This window comes from Zingiber officinale, chromosome 2B (assembly GCF_018446385.1).
Source record: "Zingiber officinale cultivar Zhangliang chromosome 2B, Zo_v1.1, whole genome shotgun sequence".
NCBI classification, from domain to species: Eukaryota; Viridiplantae; Streptophyta; class Magnoliopsida; order Zingiberales; family Zingiberaceae; genus Zingiber; species Zingiber officinale.
In genome coordinates, this window is record NC_055989.1 from 61767015 (window position 1) to 61780946 (window position 13932).

Here is a 13932-nt window from a genome sequence, read left to right on the forward strand (position 1 = left end):
AACTCTCCTAATTATATCTATGCCCTCAAATATTAATTTGACTCGATATATTAAGAGTAATGATTTTTTTGAATATAAAAATATTTAAATATTAATTTAATTCATATTTAAAAATCCGACTGATAGACCAAATGATATCGGATTGATATGAAACTAGTTCCTTTGTATTCGTCTAGTTCTCCTAATTATATCCATACCCTTAAGCATTAATTTGACTTAATATATTGAGAGTAATATTTTTTAATACAAAAATATTTGAAAATTTTAATTCTTGTTCAAAAAATCTAGCTAGTGGACCAAACTATCTTGGATTGATATAAAACTAGTTTATATATATTTGTTTAACTCTCTTTATTACATCAATGTTCTCAAATGTCAATTTAACTTAATATATTGAGAGTAATGATTTTTTAAATATGAATATATTTAAAAAATTTAATTAATATTTAAAAAATTTAATTAATATTTAAAAAATTATTACTCTCAATATATTAAGTCAAATTGATGTTTGAGAGCATTGAAATAATCAAGAGAGGTAGATGAACATATATGAACTGGTTTTATGTTAGTCTGATGTTGTTTGGTCCATCAGCCATATTTTTTAACACAAATTAAATTTTATAAATATTTTCGTGTTAAAAAATATTGCTCTCAATATATTAAGTCAAATTGACATTTGAGGGCATGAATATAATTAGAAAAGATAGTTGAACACATATGAATTAATTTTATGTCAATATGAGGTAGTTTGATCCATCAACCAAATTTTTTTAAACACAGATTAAAATTTTCAAATATATTTATACAACAACAACAACAACCAAGTCTTTTCCCACTAGGTGGGGTCGGCTGTATGAATTCTTTTACGTCATTGAGCTCTATCTACTATTATATCATCATCTATATTTAAATAAATTTTATCTTGTCTTATTGTTGCTAACCAAGTATTTTTTGGTCTTCCTCTTCCTCGTTTGATATGCAGTTTATCATAGTTTCACATCGCCTAACTGGAGCATTTATGGGTCATCTAAGTACATGTCCGTACCATCTTAAACATGTCTCTCGGAGTTTGTCCTCAATAGATGCAACTCCGACTTTCTCTCTAATGCTCTCATTCCTTATTTTGTCAATCTTCGTATGTCCACACATCCACCTTAACATCCTCATCTCTGCAACTCTCATCTTATGCTCATGTGCTCGAGTCATAGTCCAACATTCAGCTCCATATAACATAGCAGGTCTAACATCGATTTTATAGAACTTACCTTTAAGTTTAAGAGGTACTTTACGGTCACATAAAACACCCGACGCTCCCCTCCATTTCACTCATCCTGCTTGTATTCTATGTAAGACGTCACTCTCAATCCCTCCATCATTTTGTAAAAATGATCCTAAATATTTAAATATCTCAGTTCCGGGCAACTCGTCCCCTCCTATCTTAACAATTGTTTCATTACTCCTAATATTGCTAAACTTAAATTCCATATATTCTGTCTTTAATCTACTAAGCTTAAAATCTTTCCCTTCTAGTGTTTCCCTCCAAGATTTTAGCTTAGCATTTACTCCTTCAATATATTTATGTTTGGAAAAAATATTACTTTCAATATATTAAATCAAATTGACATTTAAGGGTATATATATATAATCAGGAGCGGTAGACAAATACATAGAAACTAGTTTCATATCAATCCAAGCTCATTTGGTCTATCAACTAATTTTGTGCAAAATCGGCTAATATACCAAATGTCAAATTGACGTTTGATGGTATGGATATAATTATGAGAGATAACCGAACATATAGGAACTAGTTTCATGTTGATTTGAGATTATTTGGTCCATTAACCAATTTTAAAAAAATAAATCAGTCGAATGGTTTACTCAAAATTTCAATGTTTAGATACAAAATGAAATCGATTTGACTGATCGAAACATCAGTCGACTGATAAAGATAAAATTGAAAATAGATACGCAATTTGGTAATTTTAAAACTATCCTACGAGATTTGATAATTTCGAAAACTTACTTACGTAGTTCAGTAAAAAGCAAATAAAAAATTTAGTTTTGTCCTTGTTAGATGATCCACGTGAAATGTTACCCATAGTTATATATATATCCTATGGACCTTACCCTTTGGATTTGTCTGGACTGGATTCGGGGTGTTTGGAATTTATTTAGGTGCCTGTGTGTGGATTAGTCCAAGCGCCTGGATTCTTCTCTTATTATTATTATTATTATTTTTTTTTTAGGGGGGGGGGTATATTATATGTATTTAAGGTTCAAAATTTTATGATTTAGGAGTTGAGTTATAATGGATTTGAGTCAATAATATTTTTTCTCTAGGGTTCAAGCTTCCCTTTTGGGTTATAGTGTTTAATACAATTTTATATATTCACAGGGTATATTATATGTATTTAGAGTTTAAAATTTTAAAATTTAGAGGTTGTGTTATAATGGGTTTGAGTCAATAATATTTTTTCTCTAGGGTTCAAGCTTCCCTTTTGGGTTATAGTGTTTAATACAATTTTATATATTCACAGGGTATATTATATGTATTTAGAGTTTAAAATTTTAAAATTTAGAGGTTGTGTTATAATGAGTTTAAGCTAATAAGATTTTCTTTATAGGGTTCGAGTTTTCTTTTTGGGTTATAATGTTCATGATAAAAAATTTTAGATGTTCATGGGGTATTATAATATATATATTCAGGATGTTTTAAGAAATTTTTAATTTTTAAAAATATTAAAAAATTTAAAAAAAAACATTGAGTCGGGGCGCCTGGACCAAATCTAGGTGCCTCAACCAAAAAAATTAAATGAAAAAAAAGAATCACGAACTGTTCCACAAAGAACGGTCCACAGGATAACATTACACTATTGAATATCGGGTAGGACATGAGTAGGATTTTATCACATCCGTCTCTATACCCATATCTGAAAAATATCATACTAAAATATCAGATTATTTAATTAGGTCTAAAAAATCTTTCCATCTCCATCCATTAAAGTTATATATCGATTTTTTATTAAATTCGGAGAAAATTGTGATTCGCAAAGCTACATGGAGATTTGAACTAAGATGATCAAGGTACATGGAGGAATACTTAAAGTATATACTTTATATAGTGTTCCAATACCAGTCAATTATCCTAAAATCTTTTATGTAAAGTTTCAACTTTACCATTAGTCCTATGTCAGAAAATATTTATTCCAACTCTCTAATTCACACCAATTCACTTAATTCACTACCTGTATATAATCTTGTACAATTATATCCAATTAAACTATATATATACTCGATTTCAAATATTTTGTACCTAATAAAGTGAATTATGTACCTATATATATACTACATATTCATATATATAGATAGTGTTTAATTGAATAAAAAATATACAAGATTTTAGTTTAAATGATGCTGAATTTAAGAGGAATTATATCTCGTTATGGACTTTTTGTAACTATATTTTACCACGTATTTAAAAAATGTGTGCAAAAGAATTATACTGAATTTAAGAGGAATTATATCTCATTATGGACTTCTTGTACCTATATTTTACCATGAATCTAAAAATTATGTATATATGTAATGTATATTTAAGTTTAAATGATGCTGAATTTAAAAGGAATTATATATTATTTTTGATGAATGATATATTCTTTTAGAATTTTTGTACTTATATTTATAATAATCTCTCGAAATCTATGCACAAGTAGTGAATTCGATGAATTAGTGTGCATTAAGGAGTTGAAGTAAATATTCTTTGATATAGAGATTGACAATAAAATTGAAACTTTACATGGAGATTTTTAGGACAATTTATCCTTACAATATTGTATTTTTTTAAATTTTTATTTTACCTTGGATATAAAAAAAACATATAATGGCGTGTTGATAGTTAGATGGAGGTTTAACTACTTAGTATTTTGTGTGATATATATAAAAATATTCATGAAATTATTTATTTTTTTTCAAATTTAATATTCATAATATCATAAAAAAATAAAATAATAATAATAATATAAATTGTATAAATAAATAAAATTTTTAATATAAATTATAAAAATAACAATATTATAATTAAGCTTGTTAAAAGTTTGAATAATATTTTTAATAAATAAATTTAAATAAATTCTATAAATAAAATAAATAAGGTACGTTGTACTGACGAGCGAGGTTGCAGTACAGGTTTCGTCGGGCAGGTCTCAGCTTCCAATAAAGGTCAGAAAAAATAAAATAAAATAAAATAAGGTAAAATTGTAGCATAAATATATTTTGATGTTTGATAGGGAAACGGGGTTTTCGATATTTTATATAATGTCACACCAAAAAACCTCAATAATTCCTGTCCGCATAATGAGGATCCACCGTGACGGCATCGCCTAATCTTCTAGTCCATGTGGCGCGCTCCCATTGGCTATGCTTGCCATCTTCTTCGATGGTATTAAACCTCTTCTGCTTCTCCCACTGGCCGTTGTTTCCGAACTCCAATCACGAGAGTGATGCCATGGAAGTTCTAAATGCTGCAGGCCTCACTCCATTAGCCTCGCTCCACAAGGCCGCTTCCTCTTCCTCCTCCCCCGGAAAAAGGGCCGAGGCCAGGCGGTCGCTTCTACCCCTCAGGATCCGCAACCTCGCCGCCCTCTCGTCCGTTCTCGGCGCCGGAGGGCTCGCCAGAGCCTTGACCTATGAGGAAGCGCTAAACCAGACCTTCGGCAGCTCCTCCCCCTTCCCGGACTTCGATCTCAGCGGGCTCCTCGACGGGATCGTGAGCTTCGTCACCGACAACCCTCTCATCGTCGGCGGCGCTGGGTTGGCACTGGCGGTGCCGCTCGTTATTTCTCAGGTGTTGAATCTGGCGCAGAGCTGGGGGGTGGAGTCCGCCAAGGGGGCGTACGCCAAGCTCTCCGAGGACAGCGGTGCGCAGCTGTTGGACATAAGGGAGGGGAAGGATTTAAGGCAGGCGGGGAGCCCAGATTTGAGGGGATTGAAGAAGAAGGCGGTAGCGATCACGTATAGAGGGGACGACAAGCAAGGGTTCCTGAAGAAGCTTCAGTTGAAGTTTAAGGATCCTGCCAATACTACCTTGTACATTCTCGACAAGTAAGGGTTTGGCCGTATTTTGCTTATGGTCCGTGCTGGTTACGTTCATTTTCTTAATTTGTTCGTTCGTCAATGATCTGCTTAATGTAAGTCTATCCATTTTATTAGAGTTTAAGATCTAATGAAATTGTGACTCGGACATTAAAGGTCAACAGAACCATGGTCGAAGATTTCTTTAATGAATTCAAGAAAGATTGATCTCTTGCAGACTCAACTGAAATTTTCTTTATTTGTTCTAAGTCAAATCTGTTTATTCAAAAACTTCTTCTCATTATTCAAGAGAACACATGACCATTCTTCTATTTCGCATGATTAGGTGTAAGTAAAGGTTAAAAACAAATTGAAAAGGTAAATTCAAGGTTCAAAGGGGCCTATATTTGCCCATAAAACTTCAATACATCTGCATTTGCATGATATGAATTCATATTAAACTGGTTAAAATTGAAGGTGGTCTGACACAACAAAACTTTGCAATGGTTCCACAAATGTGGTAGACATCTCTTGAACGTAGGTCACACGCTACTAATTTTTTTTGCACTGAGTTCAGTCAAGATAGGTGCAGTAAAAATGGAATCCCCAAGATGGTGGTGCAAGACATCCAGTAACATTAAAGAACTTTTCAAGATTACATTATTATGGGAAAAAGAAAGCAGTAATCTTCAGGCTTTCAGTTTTGTGATGGAATAGGTTCCTATAACTTATTCATGGTTTAAATATGCTAGCAGTTTGCTATAGAATAATTATGAGGTAAAACCCTGTTATTCTGAGAGGTATGATTATTTTGAGGTTTCTTCAAGTATTATGCCTGAATTGGATAACTAAAATCTTCTTATGAAAACCAGGTTTGATGGTAACTCTGAACTGGTTGCTGAACTGGTTACTCTAAATGGTTTTAAAGCAGCATATGCAATTAAAGATGGTGCAGAAGGAACTCGAGGATGGATGGTCCTTATTGTCTAAACTTTGTAATTGTTTTAGTATTGATTTGTAATTACTAGCTAAGAACCCTTTAAACTTGACAATTATATTATTTCAAATACTCTTTTGCAGAGTAGTGGTCTTCCTTGGTTGCAACCTAAACAGGGTGTTGATTTTAGCAATCTAAAAGATTCACTTGTTAGCATATTTGAAGTAAGTTGACCAACATGGGTTTGAAAATAGCTTTATAGATTTCATGGTTTGACGCAATTGTATCCCTATTAATTATGTATCGTTGGAGAAAAAACCTAGAAACAAATATTAATTTTTGTATTTTGTATAGGTTAAGTTCTTAGACATCTGTATGTTCTTCCTTACCATATATTTATTAGACATTTGCTCAATGTTTTTAAAAATATATATTCAATTATGATGGATGCTATTATTTTTTATGCTATTACTTTTATCAATTAAAAAAAGAAGCTTTCTACAGGAAAGTTCAGATGGTCTTGCTGTTACTCTTGGATTAGCAGCTGCCACTGGCTTAGGTATATTGGCTTCGACTGAGGTAAATTACATATCTTTTTATTAGAGAAACATGATTTGGTGCTGATGGTTATAATTTTTTCCTTTCATTGCAGATAGAAACTGTACTCCAACTATTAGGATCAGCTGCTCTTATTCAGTTTGTCACAAAACGACTCTTGTTTGCAAAAGTTAGTATATGACAAATTTTTCTTCTGAAAAAAATTTCGAATATAACTTTTATTTGTTAATTTACAGGATAGGAAGGTCACTCTTCAACAACTTGATGAGTTCTTGAACACAAAGGTTGCTCCGAAAGAGCTAGTTGATGAGATTAAGGTAGAATCAATTTATGAATTCTATACTTGATTCCTAAATCACATCTTCTAATACAATAAACATTATAATGTACAAAAGCCATACTAGATCTTCAAATTTTTTGAACACAAAGGTTGCTCTTAAATGAGCTAGTTGATGAGATACGTGCAGAATCAATTTATGAATTCAATTCTTAATCTGATTACTAATGCATTTTTTCAAATACCATGATGTTATAATGTACAAAAGCCATACTAGATCTTCAAATTTTTTGAACACAAAGGTTGCTCTTAAATGAGCTAGTTGACGAGATACGTGCAGAATCAATTTATGAATTCAATTCTTAATCTGATTACTAATGCATTTTTTCAAATACCATGATGTTATAATGTACAAAAGCCATAGTACATCTGGAAACTTTTTGAACATCCTTTGCATGAGTGGTCACACAGGAAGTGTTGTCAGGAGGGAGAAAGGGTGCATGAAAACATGATTTGGTTAAATTCTTACCTTCTGTGCTTACTGTTTTGAGAAAATTTAGGGTTAGTTACCCCATAGTCCCTTGTACCTATATCTATAATTATTTATAATTTATAACATTGATTTTTTAATCCCTCAAATGTACATTGTTCATAAATCTCCCACTCTCTAGTTGGCTTAATAATATCATGAAAACCATCTTATAGATATAGTCAATCCTAGGATCTCTTAAGGATTTAGTTAGTAAATCCACTAACTGTCCATTGGAGATTAACAAATAATAAAAATGATTTTGTTATATGAGTGTTTCTGTCAAAGTGATCATTCTGTATGTGTTTTGTCCTCCCACAGAACAATAGATTAGAAACTATGTGCATGGAACTTGGCTATCATAGTACAATTTTAATAGCTCTTTAAGTGGATGCTCTAATTGGCAATTAACTGCTTAACCTATATAATCTCTCTCTACTACACACAGACATGCTAGAATGAGCTGTCTGTTACTCTGTCAAAAATCAGATTAGCTCCCAAGAAGCCACAGTAGTTAGATGTGAATCTCTTATCCATATGAAGACCTCAGTCAACATCTGTGTACCCTATGGTAACCTAGATCTTAATATAGAAGAATTTTCCTTAGAGCATTCTTCAAATAGCATGGAATTCTGAAGATGGCATGGAACATCAGGAATTTAATTGATCATGCTTACTAAGTGATAATCTAGTTTGTAATTATGAGGTAATTTGTTTCCTAATGAGTTTTTGATATCTTCTTAGATCAATCTCCCTACCCTAACTTTAGTTAGATATTAAGATGCATAAGGGTATCAATTGGCTTAACTCTAATGTACTATTCTCCTGAAGCATATCAAGTACACATTTCCACTTGGTGATATAAATCTCTCCATGAGCAAGACATCCTTATACTAAGCAAATAATCTAGGTCATCCACTTTGTCTAAAGGTATTCAAGTCATCCAGAGCATCATCCGAATAGATATGCTTCCCTGATGAAGAGGAGAGGTAAAATAAAATATTGAATGAATTTAAGACATTTTTATCATTCCAAATTAAAGGAGAGTGGAATTAAATTTTCCATGCTCTAAGGGATTGATTTAGATCATATAAGGACTTCTTCAATTTCCATATTAAAGCATTCTTCCCTTGAGCAACAATCCCTTGGTGATTTCTATATGCATGTTTCTTCCACTAGGTCACCTAAGTTGTCAAGGTAAGAAATTGTTGGACTTAGGTGATTTTTGCGTAAAAAAAGTGTCAAGGTTAGAAAAGGATAGATTTGTGTAATTTTAGCCACAAATAAAAGAGTGTCCAGCTAATCCACTCTATAGACCCAGATGTATTACTTAATCTAGCTTTTAATCAATATTCCATGTATGTAGGAGATGTTTTCACTGTCAATACTCAATAATTCATTGTGAATTTGCTAGGAGGAAGAGGTACTGACTGCCATGTGACATTAGAATGTAATGCTCGCATATTTTCGATTATTTGTCTTCATCCAAAATGTTTCAAGCATTTAAAACAATTTTATAAATAGAATGTGAAGCCAAACAAAAATAAAGGCAGAATAACTAGGTGATAATGCATCATGAGATTGGAAATGAGAAATAGATGCGAGGAACAATATCTGCGTACCTTTTCAGAGAGTAATAAATAGATCCAAATTGAAAGTTGGAATTGGAATGGGAGATGATGTTGGGTGAGAGTGATTTTCTGTCATCATCTATTGTAGGTCTTTAATTGTAGGGCTTCTAGTCTTGGGCAGTCTTGAAGGAGAAGATAATGGAACGGACAAAGGCATAAACACTAAAAATATGTTAGTCACATACTCAGAAGTAGATGATGAGTCTGAAAAGAATAAATGTACTCAAAGAAAAGGACATTTGTAGAGATAATTCAAATTGTAACTCATGAAAATAGCAACAATATCCCTTTTGTATCCAAGAGAATCGGTGTAAGACGCACTTGACTAATCTAGGTGATAGTTTTCCTCTGACGTGTCTCTACTGCAATGGTCGAGGTGGAATTGGCATGTGAGATAGGCTATGAAGGTAGAAACCTAGGTTGGGTTAGATACTATAGGATGACTTTGATAGTATATTATAGAAAAATTTAGGTTAGTTACCCCCAAATAGTTCCTTCTACATTTGTGTTGATTATTATCCATATGCATAATAATTATATTTTAATGCCTGAAACATATGTTATTCACAAATGGTTGCTGACATTTTCAAACTTTGCCCTTTCAAACAATGAAGAGTCTAACCATCACTCGCACTCCAAATGGGGAATACTTTCACATCTAATATGATGTGGGGGCACCTCGTTCTCTTTCGCTTTACTTCTTTTGAGTCAATTCAGAGGTTCAATAACACTGTGATTTCCATACTAGTCCATTAGGCTACGCCAGCTCAAAAGTGAAAACCTGATGCAAATTAATAGAGACTGATAGCTAACTAACTATAAGAAGTTATCTGATAAGTTTGGAAGCAAACAAACAGTGGTAAAGTCCACAGGTTAAAAAATGGCGAGTGTCTGGTTCTCTATGGATGGATATCTTGGAGAACAAAGCATATTTGTTCAGCGACAGGTTGAGATAAATGACTAATGACACAAATAACTGCACAAAAGCTTCATATTTGTAGTTCTTTTTGCATTAACATCAAACTGGAACTTGCCTCAGTTTTGTACGTTTCTACTTATTTTAAAGTTCTACTCGATATATAGGTTGGTAAAACAACTTTTTGTGGAAGGTAAAAATATATATGTAGTCCTACATGTACTCTACTGCTCCCAAATGAAATTTATCTTGACGGAAGAGGCTGGTGTAATACTGTCTACGTTTAAGAAAATACTAGTAACATGAACTTCGATTTGCTTTCTTCTTATGGACTTGTTGGATAAAAGATATTCCAATGGCCTTAAAGGAGTGTTACTAAGAGTGATACTTATGGACATGTATGCCTTCTTCGATAGTTTGTGATTATAGTAAGCACATGATGCTTTCCTGGTGAATAATGTATATTGTTCACGTATTCTAGATGATCGGCAAGGCTCTTCTTCCAGCATCTACTAGTGCGACAGCTAGTCCAGAAGTAAAACCTGAGACAAAAGTAGAGGCCTCAACTGAACCTGCCCCAGTAGTCAACTCAATTCCCAACGCAGAAGTTGAGGCTGACTCTCTTCCAGCAACACCAACACCTCTTTCTCCCTACCCATATGTAATTGTCGATCCATCTTATTTTACATTCTCGATTATTCTAATATTCTCATTTTGAAAATAAGAAATTGATTCTAAAATTCCGTTCTCATTGCCGTAGGAAATGAATTTTCATCAACTGAGCTTTGCATATAGAGAATACATGAATGTTATATGGTAATAGGTCATGATGCATTCATTCATTGTTCATACACTTAATTTAGGGTAGCTTCTGCAATGCTCAGAGAGCTTTCTTAATTTTTGTTTAAAATGGTCTTAATATATTTGGATTGCAAACAGTACCCAGACCTCAAGCCTCCTACTTCACCTTCTCCTTCGGCGCCTTGAGACTCTGCTTCGGTATTATTTTGATCTATCGCTGGATGGCATCAAATTCAGTCGTATACTTGCAGTAAAAGTTTCAAGGTCTGTTCTAAATTTGGTTTGTAGCATACATAAGCCAAAAAGAGGAGCATTAGAGTTCAGCACTTTATATCTCCCGATGATGTATGTAAATTATAATTCGAGTCACTATTATCATTTACATTTTGTGAAGAAATCAAGGTAAGCAGCAACTACATGTGCTTTTCGTAACTCTCCTATTATCATAAGAGAACTTCTGCATATATATTAGATTTTGTGTGATAAAAATGTTCATTAAAATGAATTCTGTCCTAACATTTTACTGTAACACTGCCTAAGTCAGCTTTAGGGAAAGCACTGGAGGAATAATAAAAGAACCAGAGTTTGAATCTCAAATGTGATGAATATCGATTTCTGAGTGAGTAGATGCTTTCCATAGGGTTGGTTCCCTTTGATCTTTCAAGACATTGACTTCAGAATCTGGAGTATCAAGACTGATACAATATAATTTGATTGCATACAATTCAATAGAAAATGGCAAATTAATTCATTGATAGAGGAAGCTTCATTCAGAAATGAAGCTTAAACAAACATCAGCCAACTACAAAGAGCCTAGGGCCTAATTACCATCAGTTGTCAAACAAGAAGTTGCTAATGTTCAATAATGCCAATTGAACCAGTCACAAGCATCTTCACTCTTTCGGAGTAGTCTTGTTTTCCATTAAAGCCTTGTTGTATTCTTCTACTTCTTTTTTGTACGCACAAAGGCCTTCTGCTGCCTTGTCATTCCATATCTTCTTCTCCCCTTCATTCATTTCCTGTAGGACATTGAGGAATCTCAATTACCACAAAGGTCCAATTGATCGAGAAGTTAAAGGCTTGCGGAAAGAAAAATACCTTCCATTTCACTGAAATCATAGCATTCAAGGTATTATTTGGAATGCCTGGTCTTTCCTCCATGACTTGTTTCCTTGCTTCCTTGCTGCAATAACAACAATTGGATCAATATAATTGCTCAAAGCACTTGCAAAGATTCATTAGACACACACACACCTAAAGAGAAGGAAAGAAGAGGGTGGCCTCTTTGGCCTATTGGGATCTGCAATTTGTTCTTCCTTAGCTTTCTTCTTCCTGTTACGATTCTCCTTAGTTTCCTGTTTCAAATATCGATACGATCGCTTCTCCATTAGAATTGTGAAATTCAACAACAACAACAAAAAAAAAAATGCAAATGACAGAAACCAACTAACCTTGATCATGTTATCTGTTTTCTCCTTCTTAAGCAGCTGAAGGGCTTCTTGCTTCCGGACTTTGATGTGCTCCTCCTCTTCCTTCTCTAAAGTAGTAGCTTCCTGATTCATACACACTGAATTGGCATTTTTTTTAAACATCAATTCGCTTTAAAGCTCAATCTCAGTTTCATACCTCAATCTTCTTTTGCTTATAAAGTTTAATTTCTTGGTTGTAATTTTCCTTCAGAGTCTTAGCAATCTGAGAAATTTGACATATGCTTTGAGAACAGAGAGAAACATAAAAATTATTCAAATGGAAGATGCACACGAAAAGATTCCATTTTGCACCTCCTCATAGGGAGCTTTCTGCTCTTCTGCCATGTTCTTCCACTCCTCTCCTGCTATCTTTGAGATCTGAGGTAGGCACGCGGCATAGTATTAACAATAAGCTACCTAAGAAGTCCAGCAACATATTGGGTTTTCTAAACTACATACCTCAAGGATGGTTTTCTTCTCTTGTAGCAGAGCTTCACGGCGTTCTTTCGAGAACAAGAAGAAAGCTGACATCGGATGTTTTGGCTTCAACGGATCCTTCTCTTTCCTAAACCAAAGATAGACTTCATCAGTTTGGAAACCATGATGCAAAATTTGATCTTTTGCGAATGATATACATTACCTTACTTTCTTGCCCTCTTTTTCAACTTCCTGTTTAGATAATCGAGCCACAATAAGAACAGTATCTTTTTGGTTGATAAAAAGACTGGATATTATATTAAACTAATTTATTCACCTGTTGAAACTGCAAATATTGTTCCAGCAACTCCATGGCGGTCTTCTGCATCTGCTCTTCTTCCAGTAGCTTCATTGCTTCTTTCTCTCGCTTCTCTTGCTTGACGACTTCCTGGTAGGCCTCCTTCTCCTTCTGGTACCTGTCTGTGTAGGGCTTCTTCTCTTCTGCGCTCAACGCCTTCCATTTTGTTCCAAGCACATTGGAAATCTCTTTAAAATCAGCATCAAGGTTCTCTTTTTTCACCTACAATGGGGGGAAAAATTAAATTTTTGCAGGTCTTTGGGAGAAAATAACAGTCTTTGTTATCTTACTTCCTTCCACTGATCTTTGCACCACGAGACGTATGCAGGGCATGGTTTCCTCTTCTGGTCACCAATTTTTCCTTTGCTCTTCTTCTTATCATTCTTATCTTGATCTTTCTCTCTTAGAGATTTACCAAGAGGAAAGTTCTGTGCAACATCAACAAGATCGATCACCAAATTGAGCAAATCAAGCTCCTCTAATTCATCCAAAATCAGCATACCATTGTGGGTTTGAACTCTTTCAGCTTCTGGGTCTTCTTGAGCTCCTCCTGCAGCTTCTCGTGTTCCTTGTCTCGGTTCTCGATCTCCTCGTCCTTCTGCTTCAGCATCTCGTCGCGTTGCTTCAGGAGCCCTTCTGTCTTCTCTTTCTCCAGTTGGAGCTGCTGGAGTCTTCCCTGCAGCTGGAGCAACTCGTCCGCGAAGGACTTCTCGGCCTCCGACAAAGAAGGCTTGGACTTCGCAGGCCCTTTCCTGGAATTCTTGCGCGAGATTCGGGGAGAGAGGCCTCCGCCATCGTCCTTGATAAGATCACACACCAGTGAGGATGAATCGGAGATGTTGACCTCGCTTGGCAGCAAGTCCTTCAGAGCCTTCCGGCTCCTGCCCTTCTTTTGAACCGACATCGCCATGGCAGCTGGATCAGAAAGGAAGGGAAGGGAAGAGAAGAGAAGAGCAGCAAAATGAGAAG

The 13932-nt window shown here is 34.3% G+C and overlaps 2 protein-coding genes across 2 annotated transcripts; one reads left to right on the forward strand and one right to left on the reverse strand.

Moving 5' to 3' along the window:
* Positions 1 to 4457: 4457 nt before the first annotated feature.
* Positions 4458 to 11151, forward strand: LOC122045690 (rhodanese-like domain-containing protein 4, chloroplastic). Its single transcript, XM_042606022.1, has 8 exons — positions 4458 to 5100; positions 5943 to 6045; positions 6151 to 6231; positions 6512 to 6586; positions 6660 to 6734; positions 6802 to 6882; positions 10400 to 10579; positions 10858 to 11151. Exons 1-8 carry the CDS (start codon positions 4505 to 4507, stop codon positions 10903 to 10905), a joined length of 1239 nt encoding a protein of 412 aa, XP_042461956.1. The 5' UTR covers positions 4458 to 4504; the 3' UTR covers positions 10906 to 11151.
* A 250-nt stretch (positions 11152 to 11401) lies between these two features.
* LOC122045689 (high mobility group B protein 6-like) lies at positions 11402 to 13932 on the reverse strand. The gene is made up of 11 exons (XM_042606021.1): positions 13466 to 13932; positions 13254 to 13391; positions 12943 to 13185; positions 12829 to 12857; positions 12648 to 12753; positions 12501 to 12566; positions 12346 to 12411; positions 12171 to 12272; positions 11974 to 12074; positions 11818 to 11902; positions 11402 to 11738 (listed from the first exon to the last, which is right to left on the reverse strand). Exons 1-11 carry the CDS (start codon positions 13871 to 13873, stop codon positions 11613 to 11615), a joined length of 1470 nt encoding a protein of 489 aa, XP_042461955.1. The 5' UTR covers positions 13874 to 13932; the 3' UTR covers positions 11402 to 11612.

What these genes read in the sequence shown, in the direction of transcription:
- LOC122045690 (XM_042606022.1), top strand. Translation starts at nt 4,505, where the DNA reads ATGGAAGTTCTAAATGCTGCAGGCCTCACTCCATTAGCCTCGCTCCAC. An exon ending in AACGACTCTTGTTTGCAAAA is followed by an intron (nt 6,735 to 6,801) that starts GTTAGTATATGA and finishes GTTAATTTACAG; the next exon opens with GATAGGAAGGTCACTCTTCA. An exon ending in AGCTAGTTGATGAGATTAAG is followed by an intron (nt 6,883 to 10,399) that starts GTAGAATCAATT and finishes CACGTATTCTAG; the next exon opens with ATGATCGGCAAGGCTCTTCT.
- LOC122045689 (XM_042606021.1), bottom strand. Translation starts at nt 13,873, where the DNA reads ATGGCGATGTCGGTTCAAAAGAAGGGCAGGAGCCGGAAGGCTCTGAAG. An exon ending in AATATTTGCAGTTTCAACAG is followed by an intron (nt 12,858 to 12,942) that starts GTGAATAAATTA and finishes TTATCTAAACAG; the next exon opens with GAAGTTGAAAAAGAGGGCAA. An exon ending in AGAAGAAAACCATCCTTGAG is followed by an intron (nt 12,567 to 12,647) that starts GTATGTAGTTTA and finishes TGCCTACCTCAG; the next exon opens with ATCTCAAAGATAGCAGGAGA.